The sequence below is a fragment of the Bolinopsis microptera genome, chromosome 11 (assembly GCF_026151205.1).
Source record: "Bolinopsis microptera isolate Bmic1 chromosome 11, MBARI_Bmic_1.0, whole genome shotgun sequence".
Taxonomy (NCBI): domain Eukaryota; kingdom Metazoa; phylum Ctenophora; class Tentaculata; order Lobata; family Bolinopsidae; genus Bolinopsis; species Bolinopsis microptera.
The window spans coordinates 2715149-2729403 of NC_087082.1; the positions used below are offsets into that span (position 1 = coordinate 2715149).

General features: G+C 36.2%; 2 protein-coding genes across 3 annotated transcripts; both read left to right on the forward strand.

Annotated features, from left to right (window-relative positions):
* Positions 1-1005: 1005 nt before the first annotated feature.
* On the forward strand, positions 1006-4919 carry LOC134822551 (eukaryotic translation initiation factor 4 gamma 1-like). Of its 2 annotated transcripts, none has more exons than XM_063833661.1 (6): positions 1006-1140; positions 1445-1669; positions 1816-1966; positions 2691-2842; positions 2984-3146; positions 3312-4919. In XM_063833661.1, the coding sequence occupies exons 1-6, from the start codon at positions 1099-1101 to the stop codon at positions 3524-3526; spliced, it is 948 nt and encodes a 315-aa protein (XP_063689731.1). In that variant the 5' UTR covers positions 1006-1098; the 3' UTR covers positions 3527-4919. The 2 variants fall into 2 exon arrangements, with proteins under 2 accessions (XP_063689731.1, XP_063689732.1); XM_063833662.1 differs by having other exon boundaries at positions 1019-1140; positions 1448-1669; positions 3312-4819.
* Positions 4920-5028: 109 nt separating this feature from the next.
* Positions 5029-12821, forward strand: LOC134822547 (uncharacterized). The gene is made up of 5 exons (XM_063833655.1): positions 5029-5183; positions 5363-5502; positions 5670-5799; positions 5972-6058; positions 6252-12821. Exons 1-5 carry the CDS (start codon positions 5091-5093, stop codon positions 12075-12077), a joined length of 6276 nt encoding a protein of 2091 aa, XP_063689725.1. The 5' UTR covers positions 5029-5090; the 3' UTR covers positions 12078-12821.
* The last annotated feature ends 1434 nt before the right edge of the window (positions 12822-14255 follow it).

A 14255-nucleotide genomic window follows, 5' to 3' on the forward strand; every position in this document is an offset into this window, starting at 1 on the left:
GTCACTTATGATGGCTCCGGCTGAAAGTACTATGACTCATTTTATCTAGAAGATTGTAGTTTCATTGCTTCTGAAGTAGCTATCAGTTCGCCGGTCAATGTTGGGTATAATACTCTTGTTAGTTTATGTTATATACAAATAATAACTAAGATGAGACAGAATAGTTGATTACAGTCAATAAAGTTGGCATACGATGCAATAATATGACGTGACATGATACTCATCGTTAACACGAAACAAAACCGTGCAAAAATGAAATGATCTACAACCAAACCACATACAGATCGACGGCGACACTTCAGATGCGCGCAGAATTTTACAAGTTCTGCACGCCTAATATAATATAAACGATTATCGCGTGCGCCAAACACCACTGTGGGATACAATAAGGGGTCGTTCACATATTACGTAATCATTTTTTGGAACAGTTTTACCCCCCCCCCCCCCCCCCCCTCCGTAATCAGTTTTACACAAAGCTATTGTGTCGAAATTACACTAGCGTAATCATTCGGAAACCCCCCCCCCCCTCAGCTGATTACGTAATATGTGAACGACCCCTAAAGTAGAACAATTACATTGTAGGCAGTAGGGAAATTTGATCGTGCGTGGTGTTACCGCGGCGGAATTCTTGTTGTAATTTTATTCACATAGATCTTCAGTGTTTTTACAGTATAATCATGACAAATTCACAAATCGTTAATATTCTGACAAAATTTTGTTTTAATGTAAAATCTATTGTATATCTATACTGGATAATTGTGTCATTTAATTAAGAATAATTTACTTTTTATATCATATAATTATAGACAGACTATGAATTATTCTTTTACTGTTAAATTCTTATTCTGATCCATGCATTAGTGTTTTACTGTTTTATTGATTTAATAGAACTCTGCAACATAATCAAAAATACAATCAGTAAACCTTATCTCTGATTTAAATATTAAACATGTTATTGATCGCTTTCAATTTCATTAATAACGAAGCTCTAATTATGTGTATCTTAGTGCATGGTTATAATGGCATCTAGCTAAAGTGGATGGAGTCTGACCTTGACTTATTTATTGAAGACTTCTGTCCACCCAGGACAAACAGGGCATGGACATAAAACTTGCTGCTTCTCGACTCTATGATGACGAGGTGATTGTTGAGAATTCTCTAATAAACCGGGGGATTTTCCCCAAAAATTACCATTTTGTCAACTTCATTGCCTGGTTGTACCTAAATCTTTTATGGGATCACAAATTTCGGCTGTTTTAGAATATTGAGTTAGGCCTTAAAATATAAAATGCTGACATTTATAACTTTCGCAGAATTTCTGTCACAGTTGTTAAAGTAAATCAATCTAACACTTTACATCTAACATCTAGACAACATTAATTTATTAACTTAATTAAATAAACAATATTAACATTAAATTATTAATCATTTACTTCTATGGTAGAAGGCCAACAGAAACACAGAAACCTCTACTGAACTGAAAACACTGCGTGGTAACATCATGGCTATTCTCAATAAGATAACACCAGACAACTTCAAAGTGCTGAGTGTAGAGATGTTAGAACTGAATATAGATAACAAGGAGAAAGTTGGAATTGCAGTGGAGATGATATTTGAGAAAGCTGTGTTGGAGCCCATATACCATCAGACTTATGGTAACCTTTGTAAGGTAACTTTCTGTCAGACCATTAGAGATTTGACAGTATCGGTACCTTTCCTGTACCCACTAAATTGTCAGTTTACAGCGTAGATTTCCTGATAGCTTTACTTAACACTGATGCAAACTTTGCACTATTCAATGTACTTTCTGATCAGGTAATGGGCGCGATGAAGACCCCAGAGGAACAAACCACCAAATTGTCTCCCTTTAGCAAGGCACTTCTCAGAAAATGCCAAATCGAGTTTTTCAGGGTGGATAATCATGAATATAAACTTAACAAGCAGATGGGAGAACTACACTTGCAAGGTTAGTTTCTAACCCATTTTAACGAAGTTATTTTTTCCTTTTCACCCTTTTGAAAAAAGGCAATAGTGAAAGGTTACGAATGGAGGTTTTTGCAGTAAAACGTGGATTTTGGAGAACGAGATAGGTGGGTTTAAATATGTCGTGTGTCCTTCCTTCCTTCCTTCCGTTCGTTACCATGCAACGAAAAAGTTGGGCGCGCGCGAGGATTGCTTGCGGAGATGTGATGTATAGATAGCCTGTGATCTATGAATGCGCGGCGCGACTGTGTTTTAATGTATATGATGCATGTAATGTATAATATTACTATTAGGTAATACGCCCAATTTGTACGTGGCACGCGTAGTGTATTGATGTGTACACGAGTATAGTTTAAATTTGCTGATAATTTCTTGAATTACAGATACAAGTTAAGTTCTACGGCAATTGAACTGAATTTCAAGTGTTTCCCGTATTTGATGCATAATTTATCAATATTATTATCATGAAGATTGAAGTGAGCTGATTGGAGCTTATACTTAAATTTATAGTAAATGTTAAATGGAAATCTAGCGTCCGCCAAAACGAAACAACGGGCGCAATTCTTGTTATAATTGATTAGATCTAAGTAAGATTGTTATACTGATTATTATTTAAACAATTAAAATATTGCCGATATTAATTAATTATGTTAATTAATAAATTAATATTATATTAATTAATTATCATTTTCAATTGCCTCCCTCAGCTGACCTAGTAGAAAATGAAAAGCAGAATCAAGGAGAAAAAGAGGACTCATTGTACAAGCGAAGTAAATTGAAGAAAAGGATGCTGGGTACGATCCAGTTTATCGGGGTACTCTTTAATATGGACTTGCTCTCAACAAAGATCATCACCCAAGTACGTCTCTTTGTTGTGAAACTTTTCATTATATTACTGCTGCCAGGTTTGTTTTGAGCATATTTTTTTTCGATTTGATTGCTGAATCCTCTGATGTCCCCATTAATTCTAACATACAATAATCATAAACATTTCATTTAGTGTTGTTTAAGTTATCTTCTGACGAAGAAGAAAGAAGGAAAACTTGGCGACGAAGTAGTCGAATGTATCTCTAAACTGTTCTCGACTGTCGGTCTCAAGCTTGAAAATGAGTGTGATGTTGAGTTTGAGAAAGGTTTCCGCGATTTCCGCGATTTGGGATCAGGTATGTGTGTTTGTGAGGCCTCGTAAAATGAAGATTTGTAAAAGTTTCATCTTTGTATCATTAATCGAACAAGGTTTATAAGATCACAGCATTTCATATTTTTATGTTAGTCCTTATCATTATAATATATTTCGTTCCTTGCTTTCTAATATCCGCTACTTCTAGATCCAACCTACGGGTCTCGAATCCGGTTCATGATACAAGACACAGTGGAACTTCGTCACAACAACTGGATACCTCGTCGCATTGAAGCTATGCCTCAGACAATCGAGGATATTCACAATGAATATGCGAGGGAGAAGAAGGAGAAGGAGGTGGAGGCGGAGGCCGCTACCAGATGGTGGAAATCTCAGAAGAAAAGGGAGAAAAACAGATATTGATTTCGCATGAGTCAGAAGTCAGGCTGGTATACCCGAAATATTCAACCTATTGTATACTATTCATGTACGACAAACTTTGAAAGAGGTGATTTTAGAATATTCTTGTTTGAATTTAAGTTGGTATAAATTAGAGGTTCGAGATTACAGTTCACTTCAATTTGTCCACTATCAATGAGAGGAAGCTTCAATTCCAGCCGTCCAGTTTGGTGCATTATGCTTCAAGTTATGAGTTCTAAATTGTGATCTTGGTTAGCGAATGTGCTCCGTCCTAGAGCGTTATTGGGTTTTTTAACTAATAAACTTATTTTTATGTCTAACTTATTTTGGATAGATGCAGATATTTATTAATGCGATAATATTATTTAATATCATGTTGAATTACGATTTACCATTGGTTGATGATGCGTGAAGAAGTTAATAAATTGCAATTACTAGTACGTGCTAAAACAAACTGGTAGAACTTCCTCCGTGTTACCCACATAAATTAAATAGACTTAAGTTCTGGTATGGTGGGAGATGACATTACCGAAATTTACCGGGTAGTTAAAATTACATAATATTTCAAATCGCTGAACAAATCGCGGTGAATATGACATTAGTCTGTACTCTTAAAACATGTAATTTGAGGATACAATATGTGACTATCGGGAAAAGTTAATCGAATACGTACCTATACCTGTTATATCGAATCAATCGAAGACATTTATATCTTTATATCAATAGTTACTGTTGTGAAATTTTTACAGTCAATCCTAAATTTTTGGAATTTGTTAAAGGGTTTGGTTTTTCTTGTTTACGTTTTAATATTTAATTATGGAACGTAACTGTTTAAAATAACATTAGTTTGCTCCTTGTGAGTTTATCGATATAATAGCAATGATATTAGATTATTCATTGTTATTTAAATTATTCAATGCAAAGGTAAAAACAGCAGTTGGTAAACAGACTTTATAGAATTATAGCTAACAGACTACTGCACGTGCTACTAACGGACTACTGCACGTGCTACTAACGGACTACTGCACGTGCTGCTACAGGGCACGTGACCATTAGATAGAAAGTGCTTGTCAGAGTGTGTGGTGTACATAGTGACCCTGACCGTGCGGAGGGTTAGGAGCACCACGGAGTGTACTTTCTAGCATTAGTAAGTTAGTACAACAGCTCAACAGTGCAAACCAATGAAGCATGCAAACCCAAGGGATCATATCTAACGGAATTGTCCACCAGTCGGAACTGTTAGCGAACGGACTGTAAAGTCTGTCAGTAGTCCTGAATTCTTATATTTCCATGATTACGATTTTGTATTTTCTTCGTGACTCGTGAAATTCAGATCTATAAAAATTACAATAAAATATGAACCTATATCACAAAAATATGTTGGTACTTATTTATCAAAACGTAGTATTTAATTTTACCTCGCTACGTTTTGAACATTTAATCGTAATACAATGTTCCTATGATTAAAGTTTAAAAGGAGGAAAAGTTTATTTTACAAGTTATGCTTTTAGTATAGGTATTAAACATGTGGGCATTGTTATGGTAAAATAGTGTGAACTGGTAATGAATGGATCCGGACTCTGACCAAATCGAGGACTTTCGTCCGCCAAGAGTACCTCGGAATCACGGAAAAAATACAGTCAGATCTTCTTTTGATGAGGTGATTTTTAGAATTCTGTCGTCAATTCTGTTTATGGAATAATTTATATTTATATAAATACTATCAAATTTTATACTCGAAGCTATGGCAGATTCTGAGTGTTGCCATGCAACACAACCAGTTAAATTCTTATTTTGATATTAAAACACGGTATCAAAGTTTCCCACATCTCGTACCAGGATTGTTATAAACAGCTCAATTTGTTTACACAGCAAAGGAAAGACAATGACTCAAGACGTGGAACAACAGGTGGTACAAGAAGTGGTATAAGAGGTGCTACGAGTGCAGTTTCCAGGGAGACAAATGTGCCCTCGTCTAGGTTAATTGATTAGTATGGTATTGATATAGTTTAACACAGGACTAATAAGAAGGTTCATCGAATGTGCGTCTGGCCAATTCAAATTCACTTATTTTGGCCAGAAAATAATATTATATCATTCGTCCTTTATGTACAATCCCTCCTAACGGCTGATATTTCATTTTCAGTAGACTGTCGAGTGGTAAGCAGAAGCATTCGCCTGGACCTAGTAGCACATCATACGCACAGTCAAAAATGAAGGTGGAGAAGCTCTCATCTTCACTTTCAGGGCTTCGTTTAAGAGACAGAATTCCCATGGTATGTATTTCGAAACTCCTTATTTTAAAGCTGAAGGATTAGAAAATATCTATGAAGTATCGCCGTAATTGCCGCTCAGAAGGATTGCTTAATGTATAAGACATATTAGAATATATTTACAGTTACACGGGTAACCCCTCCCCCACTTCCCCCTTCAAAATTCATTCCCCAGGAGTGTTCTCCATCACGATCTTCAACAGAGATTGACACATCAGAACATAGTCTGAACTCATATTCTGGAGATAACACAGCGGATATTGTGAGTAATTTAACAGTTATAATGTCTCTTCAAATTTCATAGAAGATTCCTCAACATTTCAACTCCAATACCGAATGGTTAAGTATAATTTTATCGTCCTTCTGCAGGTGAATCGGCCAATAAAGTTAGGATCCGGTCGCGGCTCGACTTTCTATTCGAAATGCTTATCTAATATAATGTTTTGCAATTTCAGATATTTAGCTGCGATCCGCCTCCATATCTTCGAAGCAAAGTGAAACAAGGCTGGACACACGGAACTTTAAATGGGGCACGTCTTGAGATCTCTCTCTATGTGAAGCCCATCTTCCCCCTTCCCAAAATATATAACGCCAGAAAAGATGTGTATATTAAAAACGTTATTGTCCCAGGGTTCAACCACTTGTTAGAGCCCCTGGAGGGTGACAAGATAGAATTTAAACTGCATCCTCCCAAGTTCCAAAAACCCATCGAGAACAAGCCATCCGCCAAAAGTGCCTGTATTCTCTCTTACTGTGCTCCAAGATCGTTTATCGAATTACAATCATACTTTAGTGACACCTTAGAGAAAATAGAGAATTCCTCAACCAAGACAGAATTTATCACCTCCCTGATGTCATCTGAGGCTATTTGGTTTTACTTCTTCAATGTAACGTGTGATGACGATCATTACTTTGAGAGGTATATTCGAAGTTTGCTGAACTTCATTTTCTCTTTATCTGACCACATGGAAAGTTTTCCATCACGGCGAAAGGAGATTTTTGGCCTTATGCTAGAGAAAAACTTTATTGGTTCTGTAAGGGATAAGACCGTTCGGCAATCATATGAGTACATGTTTATTGAGTTGGCTGTGACCATGGAACCATTGTTTCTAAAAGATGTCATACCCTGGATTAGCAGAATTATGGAGGGTCCTCAAACTCCCTTTACGGGTATTTTATACAAGATCCTAATGAAACTTGCCGATATTGTTGACCTCAGTAATTGGAAAGAGCTTACCCAGATTCCATCCATCAAAGAGATTTTAGGTGATCCACTTGAACGAGTAAGTTATCTGAGGCCCATCCTACTTAAATCAGGATACATAGATGGAGATGATTACCTCAACGTGTATTATAGGCTCTTGAGGGCAGAATGCTTTTCTGCTGTTCAGAAAGGGATCGTTGATTTCAGAAGAGGAAAATTGGATCCTCGTGATATGGATATCTATGACAAAGTATCTGTTGTAGACATTGACATTGATCATACGACTATTTTGTTGTCACTCAAATTCACTTCTAAAAGACCTGTGAATGATTGGAGCAAGTCTAAAAAGTTGATGTTTGGAAATCTCCTCTGTCTGTCAATCAAAGGTGATTTCTCTGATCCTATCTGGCTGACGGTATCTGAAAGGGATGGAGGGATCCTCCAAAAGTTTAATGTCATCGGAACAGAACTAATTTCATTTCACTGCTCGGATATAAATAGCGCTGAGATAATTCGAAAAATGCTCTTACATTCCGGTACAATGGTGATGGCAGAGAGCCCTACGTACTTCAAATCATTCCAGCATGTGCTTTCTAGTCTGAAGGTTTGTCAGATGGAAGACTTTAACCTTTACAATGAAATAGTACACGGAGATTACACTGGTCAAAAGCTAACGGAAGTGTTCACGAATTCATTATGTGATTCAAGTGACTTAGCTGGAATTCTCAAAATAATCAATTATCATGAAATGGAAGAGCATCAGCGGAATGCATTTTGGCATGCTACGAAAAGTCGATTGGGGATTATACAAGGCCCTCCAGGAACAGGAAAGACATATGTCGGAGTCAAGCTCGTGCATTTATTTCTTGAATTGCAGAAAAATCGTATACCCCATAAAGTTGTTCATCAGAATCGATCTAAAACGGAGTCAGGCGACACTAATCCCATTGAATCTGACTCAAAACGTTCACTAACTGATAGTGACGACGAATCTGAGTTAAGCGAGAATGATTCTACGTCAAAACGTTTACTAACTGATAGTGACGACGAATCTGACTTAAGCGAGAATGATTCTACATCAAAGAGTCCACCAAATAATTCTAAGTTACAAGAATTACATAATCCGCCTATCCTTGTGTTAACTTACAAAAACCATGCACTTGATGAATTTTTGAAGCACTGTATTACATTTTGCGATGATAAAAATGACATTACTAGACTGGGAAGTCAATCTAAAGAGGAATCGTTGAAAGATTGCCAGCTTCACGTGCAAATGAAAAATGTTGACAGATTTTCTAAAATATCTACAAGAGGAATCATAGAAGAGACTGAGTCGTTGTTCGGAAAGCTTTCTATTTTATTGAGAAAACTTCAACAACAAAAAGTGTTCAACTTCACGACATTTATAACTTGCTTGTCAGCTAGCCAACTGTCGATGTTTGCTAGCAATGCTCTCAAAGTACCTTGGAGATGGAGGCCACAATGGCGTAATATACCAAATAATAACACATTGTTACGAAATTTCGCCGGATGGGAAAGAAATGATAATGAAGATCTAAAGATTCGGTTGCTCTCTCACGTCAGTGCTCTGCAAACTAGAACACCAGATCATAAACAGAAACCGTTCAATATGATGCAAAGAGTCATAAGTTGCAAGTTGCTCGATGCTTTCAGTTTTATCTGGTTACCAGATAAAGAAAATGTTAAAAAACTCACTAGACTTCAAAAAATGGGTGCTGCTTTCTTTAATGTAACATCTAAAACTGACGAATATGGACAAGATTGTTCTGCTGACGTTGCAGATATTGACATCATTGATGATCTTGACGAAGATTACGTGAATGAACAGCTAAGTCTTAGACGCTCAGCTTTTGACGAGGATGGCTACAAGCAAAATCGATCTCAAGAAAACAAATCTCAAAGACTTAACCGGCTTTCTAGAAAAATGAAAGAAAGAATGAGTTTTGTTGACAAAAAAGACTACACCTCGTCTGATTTTCCTGAAAGTTGCCAAAAAGATGAAGGCCTATTGGCCAAAGCTGATGTCTGGAATTTATCTGAGATAGAAAAGTATGCCTTCATCTATAGTACACTGCATCTTAGCTTCGATGACATCTCAGAGGAAATGAATTTTATCCTCGAACAGATTGATATTCAGCAGAGAAAAAAACAATCGACTGACGAGCAGAATAAACTCATGTTTTTGAAAAATCAAAAAATTGTTGGAGCAACGATAGTTGGAGCCTCTGTCCATCTCTCCTTAATACAGAAACTTGCTCCTAAGATTGTGATAGTGGAAGAAGCCGCCGAAGTGCTTGAACCTTGTTTAGTTGCTGTTCTTACGAAAAGTGTTGAAAAACTTATATTGATCGGAGACCACAAACAGTTAAAACCTCAAGTCGATACATACCATCTACGCAAAGAATACAATTTCCATATTTCAATGATGGAACGTCTAGTTGGTTTAGGATTTCCTTATAAAAAGCTGGTAAGGCAAGGAAGAATGCGACCAGAATTTTCTTGTATGCTGAAAGACATTTATCCTGACTACGATGACTTCGAAGGACTGTCAGATAAAAACGAAGTTATCGAATGTTTATCGTGCAGCATGTTTTTTTGGTCTCACGATTATCCTGAAGTAAAAGACAGGTCTGCTCGAAATCCAGGGGAAGCAAATATGGTGCTTGCTTTGGCTTTATTCTTTATTGCAAGTGGTATCCCTGAAGATGGTATAACTATACTCTGTGCATATCTAGGACAAGTTCAGCTGGTCAGGAAAATGTATCGTGATTTGAATCCGATATCGACTCCAAGTGGAACCTCAGACAAAAAGCAAATTAATATCAGGACTATTGATGAGTACCAAGGTGACGAAAATAGGTTTGTGATAATTTCCCTTACCAGATCGAATAACGAGCAGAACATCGGATTTCTTAAAGAAGTGGAAAGAAGATGCGTGGCTCAGTCAAGAGCCAGATGCGGTATGTACTTCATTGGCAATGTGGGTATGTTCAAACGGAACAAAACCTGGGAATTCATCACAAACAAGATGGAAGCTTTGAAATTGATAGATAGCAAACTACCGATTTGCTGTTTCAGACATCCAAGCTATACGCGAAACGTCGTTCAAAGTCAAGATATTATGGTACAGAGAAACATTACTGACAACAACCAACTGATGTATTATGTCCAGACAAAAGATAATTGGTGCAAAGCAGTTTGTGATGTATTGTTCGAATGTTTAATAGAAGACCATCGCTGTAAGAAGCTGTGTACACCTAGACATGATGACAGCAAATGTTTGACAGAAGTGAGCTTCACGTTTACTACATGTAAGCACGAAACGATGAAAAAGTGCCATATCAAAGATGAAGATATGAAATGCTCGGTTAAACTTACTAAAAAACTTGACTGTGGTCACAATAAAAGCGCATCTTGTCATCAGTGGTTGTATGAAAAAGATGATATCAAATGCTACGAGACGTGTTCAGAATCCTACCAATGCATTTCTAAACATGCGTGTAATGAGATTTGTCATAGGGATCACAGCCACTTCTCAGATAAATGCACAGCACCAGTGGAGTTCAAGTATCCTGTATGCAATCATGTTGTCCTTAACTACCAAACAGAATGTAATGACCCGAAGCCTCCTAAAGATGACCCAAAATGTAAATTTCGTCTCAAATATGAAAGCGAAAACTGTGGTCATAAACAGAGTCGCCTCTGTTCAGAATTTGAAAAATGCACTAGACAGTGTGACAGAAATCGTCCTGACTGTGGCCATCGCTGTGCGAAAAAATGTTTCGAACCATGCATTGGAGGAAATAAAAATTGTAAATTGTGTGAGCTAGAACACAAGAAAATCTTAGTTGCCGCTAAGGCAGCTGCTAAGATGCAATTACAGATATGCATAGAGGAAGCTTCAGACCCAGATCTCTTTTCTTTGACAAATATTACTGATAACACAGATGAGTTTTCAAGTGTAACAGAAAAATGTCAAGTGTTTTTCAGTTTGTATTCAAAATCGAGGGTAAAAAATATTGTGAGAGTTTGGAAAGTGAAATGTCCCTCCAACAATGTCAACTTCTGGGAATTTGCCAGTTATGCATTTGGTCCCCTTAAAGAGGAACTGTACAATCTTAAGCAAGGATACTTGGACTGCTCATCTATGTTGAATAGTGGAGACCTCTTTAAACAATTTCAACATCCTAATCCAGGATATGATCCAGGATATGAGTTTACAAAGTATGCATCCAGAAGTTTCACGTCTGATCGTAAAGAAAATAACAACCAATTTACGGTATTTATCTCAGATATCATGCTTGGAGATCGGTTAAACAAAGCAGATATAATTAAAAACGGAGCTAAAAAGAATGGGTCCACTGCTGCACAACTGAAAGACCGCAAGAAGAACTCTGTTATTGAGACTAAGCCACATGGACCAGCATCGTATTATGTTTACAATAGTGACCAAATTTTACCAACATACATTGTGCACTTGAGCTGTAAGAAGAAGATTGCCGGCAAAGGCCCATTAAAGGATTTAGCAGATGGGGAACACAAATACGATTTATCATCCTTCAATCTTAGGGATCACAGTAATCCTATGTGTGATGAAATCCAAAGAGCCACTTCCCTTTACAAGGGAGACCGTTCAAAACGACCACCATACACGCAGGCCAATATGCCACCCATCAAATCTATTGGGGTTGTTGTTAATCGTAAATGCGAAAGAGAGTATGAGCAGAAGAAGGAAGAATTTAAAGACTCTAAACAAACGATTGTCGAAGTTTTTGCCTATCATGCCACAAAGCCTGAAAATGTTGCTAGTATCATCAAAAACAACCTTGATCCTGGTAGAACACCCGTTCATGGAGCTGCATATGGTAAAGGTTGCTACTTTTCCGAACATCCCGAGTTTAGCTATGAGTATGGAAAAGAAACCATGTTTATTTTCAAACTCCTCCTTATTGAAAATCAGTACAAGACGGTTGAACCCAACGAAAAGGGCTTCTGTCGGGAACTTGTACTGAACGATACATCACTGTTTAAACCTCAGTATGTTTTGTACTTTTAGCAACATCGTGATTAAAGCCTCCTACTCTCCTGTAGGACAATGCTACGATAGACAGTGAATGTAAAACTCTGATAAAATATTGTTGTTTAAAATAAGCACAGTATGCAATAATATTTCCATGTTATTATTTAGCGTTTTTATAAATCAATAAATATTGTATGCGAATTTAAAAGATTTTCATAAGTTTTAATGATTTACCTTATTGATTACGTCATCATATTAAGATATTATTATGATGTGTTTTATGTTTCTTTTAGAAACGTGAAAATTTTCACTGTGTGATTGATTTTTTGAGTACTCTGATTGGTTTAATCGAATCTCTAAAGAGATGCTCGATATAAAATATTTGAGTAACTGACACTACACTTTGAATTTAAACATTATATATTGTGATTTCTGTAGACTGTTTTATTTTTTATCATCAAAAAATGTTTGAAATACATAATTATTTTACTCTGTTTTCATGTTCATTGTTACAATTTGATTAGTTCGTTCTGATAATGTTTCACTGCTTACCGAGTTACTTGAAATTTAAATATCAATATTACTGTGCTTTATGTTTTTAAAAATACCATATTATTATTTAAAAAGGTTTCGACTAAAAAATATTACAACAGAATCAATTAACGGTAATTAATTAATTTACCAATGAACGATAATTAATTAATTGACCAATTAACGGTAATAAATTAACCAATTATCAGTGATTAATTAATTAATTAGCGGTAATTCTCCTCAGGATGCACTGATATGTCTAAAGATGACGCAATACCACTTGGTGGAATAATTGGAATAGCTGTTGCCGGCGTTGGTCTCCTTATTGTTGCTGCTGTCATCCTCTACCTCGTCTGCAACAAGTATGCTAAAAAACAAAAAGAAAGCAGAAAGGAAGAAGTGGTTTACGCAGAAGTGGGAGATTACAGCGACAACACCGGAGCTAAGGAGTCCTCGCATTATGCAAAAGTAGAATTCAAGAAGTCGGACAAGTTCAAGAAGCAGAAAAAGAAGGCGAAAGAAGTTGAGAAAGAAAAGACGGTTCCGGTGTACGCAGAAATCAATTTCCCACCCCAGCCCCCTTCCCAACCTGATTCTCCGGAGCCGAGATACGCTAACATCAATATTCAGTCTTCCGTCTGAGGAATCATTGATATCCAAATTCAATATTTACTACTCGAAGAGACTGGCAAGGATTATAAGAATGTTCTGTTGTGATTTTTGTAATGACCACTAATATGCATCGAGAAAGTGGACCCATGTGCTTTATTTCATCGATTTTATCTTCTATATGACATTCTCTAATGTGGGAGTAAGTGGAAGGTTGCAAATGAATGAATTGGTTCGACATCGACTTAATAATTCATGGATATTATTGTTATCTTTTCTGATAGAAATTGAATATTGAGGAGGTGGTCGATTATCATAATATAACGGTTACTCACTGAGTCATATAATAGACCCTTATAGATTATCAAAAATTAACATATTTAGTGGTTGGTAAATGTTTGTAGAGTAGTTGTGAGTTTGTGTAGGGTTTTGGGTTGCAATAGATTTTTTACTTCATAATGTTGGTATAGGGTTAAAGGTGCATGATGCTTTTATTTTTTACCCACTAAAACATAAAATGTGTTTTAACATTAAGAGATTAAAGAAAATTTCTGAATCCATAGATGGTGTAGCTGGTAACTTTCCCTTTTTCTGATCCATCTTTAAAATATGAAAATGTTGGCATACTCTTGATTTTGAATGTACAATAACTTATACTTTTCGAGAAGCAAAAAGGCAAGTTGTGACTTAAGTAATTTAAGCAAGAATAATTTTGTTGGCCAATCTTTACATGCTGCAATTTCAAACAAACCTTTCTATCCAGAAATTTAAAACAAATTTGACTTACAACTTATTTCATAATTAGGCAACTTGCGGATAAAAAACTAGAGAATCGTGCGGCTTTATTAATTTTCAACTGTTTTTTATTGATTTTATTATACAAGCGGGAAGTTTTTATTTCTAAAATTTAAAATTTTATACATCAAATGCCCATACTACTATTATCCTAAATTATAGTATCAGCCTACTGTACTAAATTATCATAACATTGACATTGATGATAATTATAATAGTCTTTATAATGAGCTAATTGGTAATTAGACGAGAAGCCGGTTAAGATGGTTGTTAAATTTG

Coding starts and splice junctions, on each gene's coding strand:
- LOC134822551 (XM_063833661.1), top strand. CDS start 1,099: ATGGACATAAAACTTGCTGCTTCTCGACTCTATGATGACGAG. Junction 1,670..1,815: donor CTTATGGTAACCTTTGTAAG/GTAACTTTCTGT, acceptor CTTTCTGATCAG/GTAATGGGCGCGATGAAGAC. Junction 1,967..2,690: donor GGGAGAACTACACTTGCAAG/GTTAGTTTCTAA, acceptor TGCCTCCCTCAG/CTGACCTAGTAGAAAATGAA.
- LOC134822547 (XM_063833655.1), top strand. CDS start 5,091: ATGGATCCGGACTCTGACCAAATCGAGGACTTTCGTCCGCCAAGAGTA. Junction 5,503..5,669: donor ACAAATGTGCCCTCGTCTAG/GTTAATTGATTA, acceptor TTTCATTTTCAG/TAGACTGTCGAGTGGTAAGC. Junction 6,059..6,251: donor GAGATAACACAGCGGATATT/GTGAGTAATTTA, acceptor TTGCAATTTCAG/ATATTTAGCTGCGATCCGCC.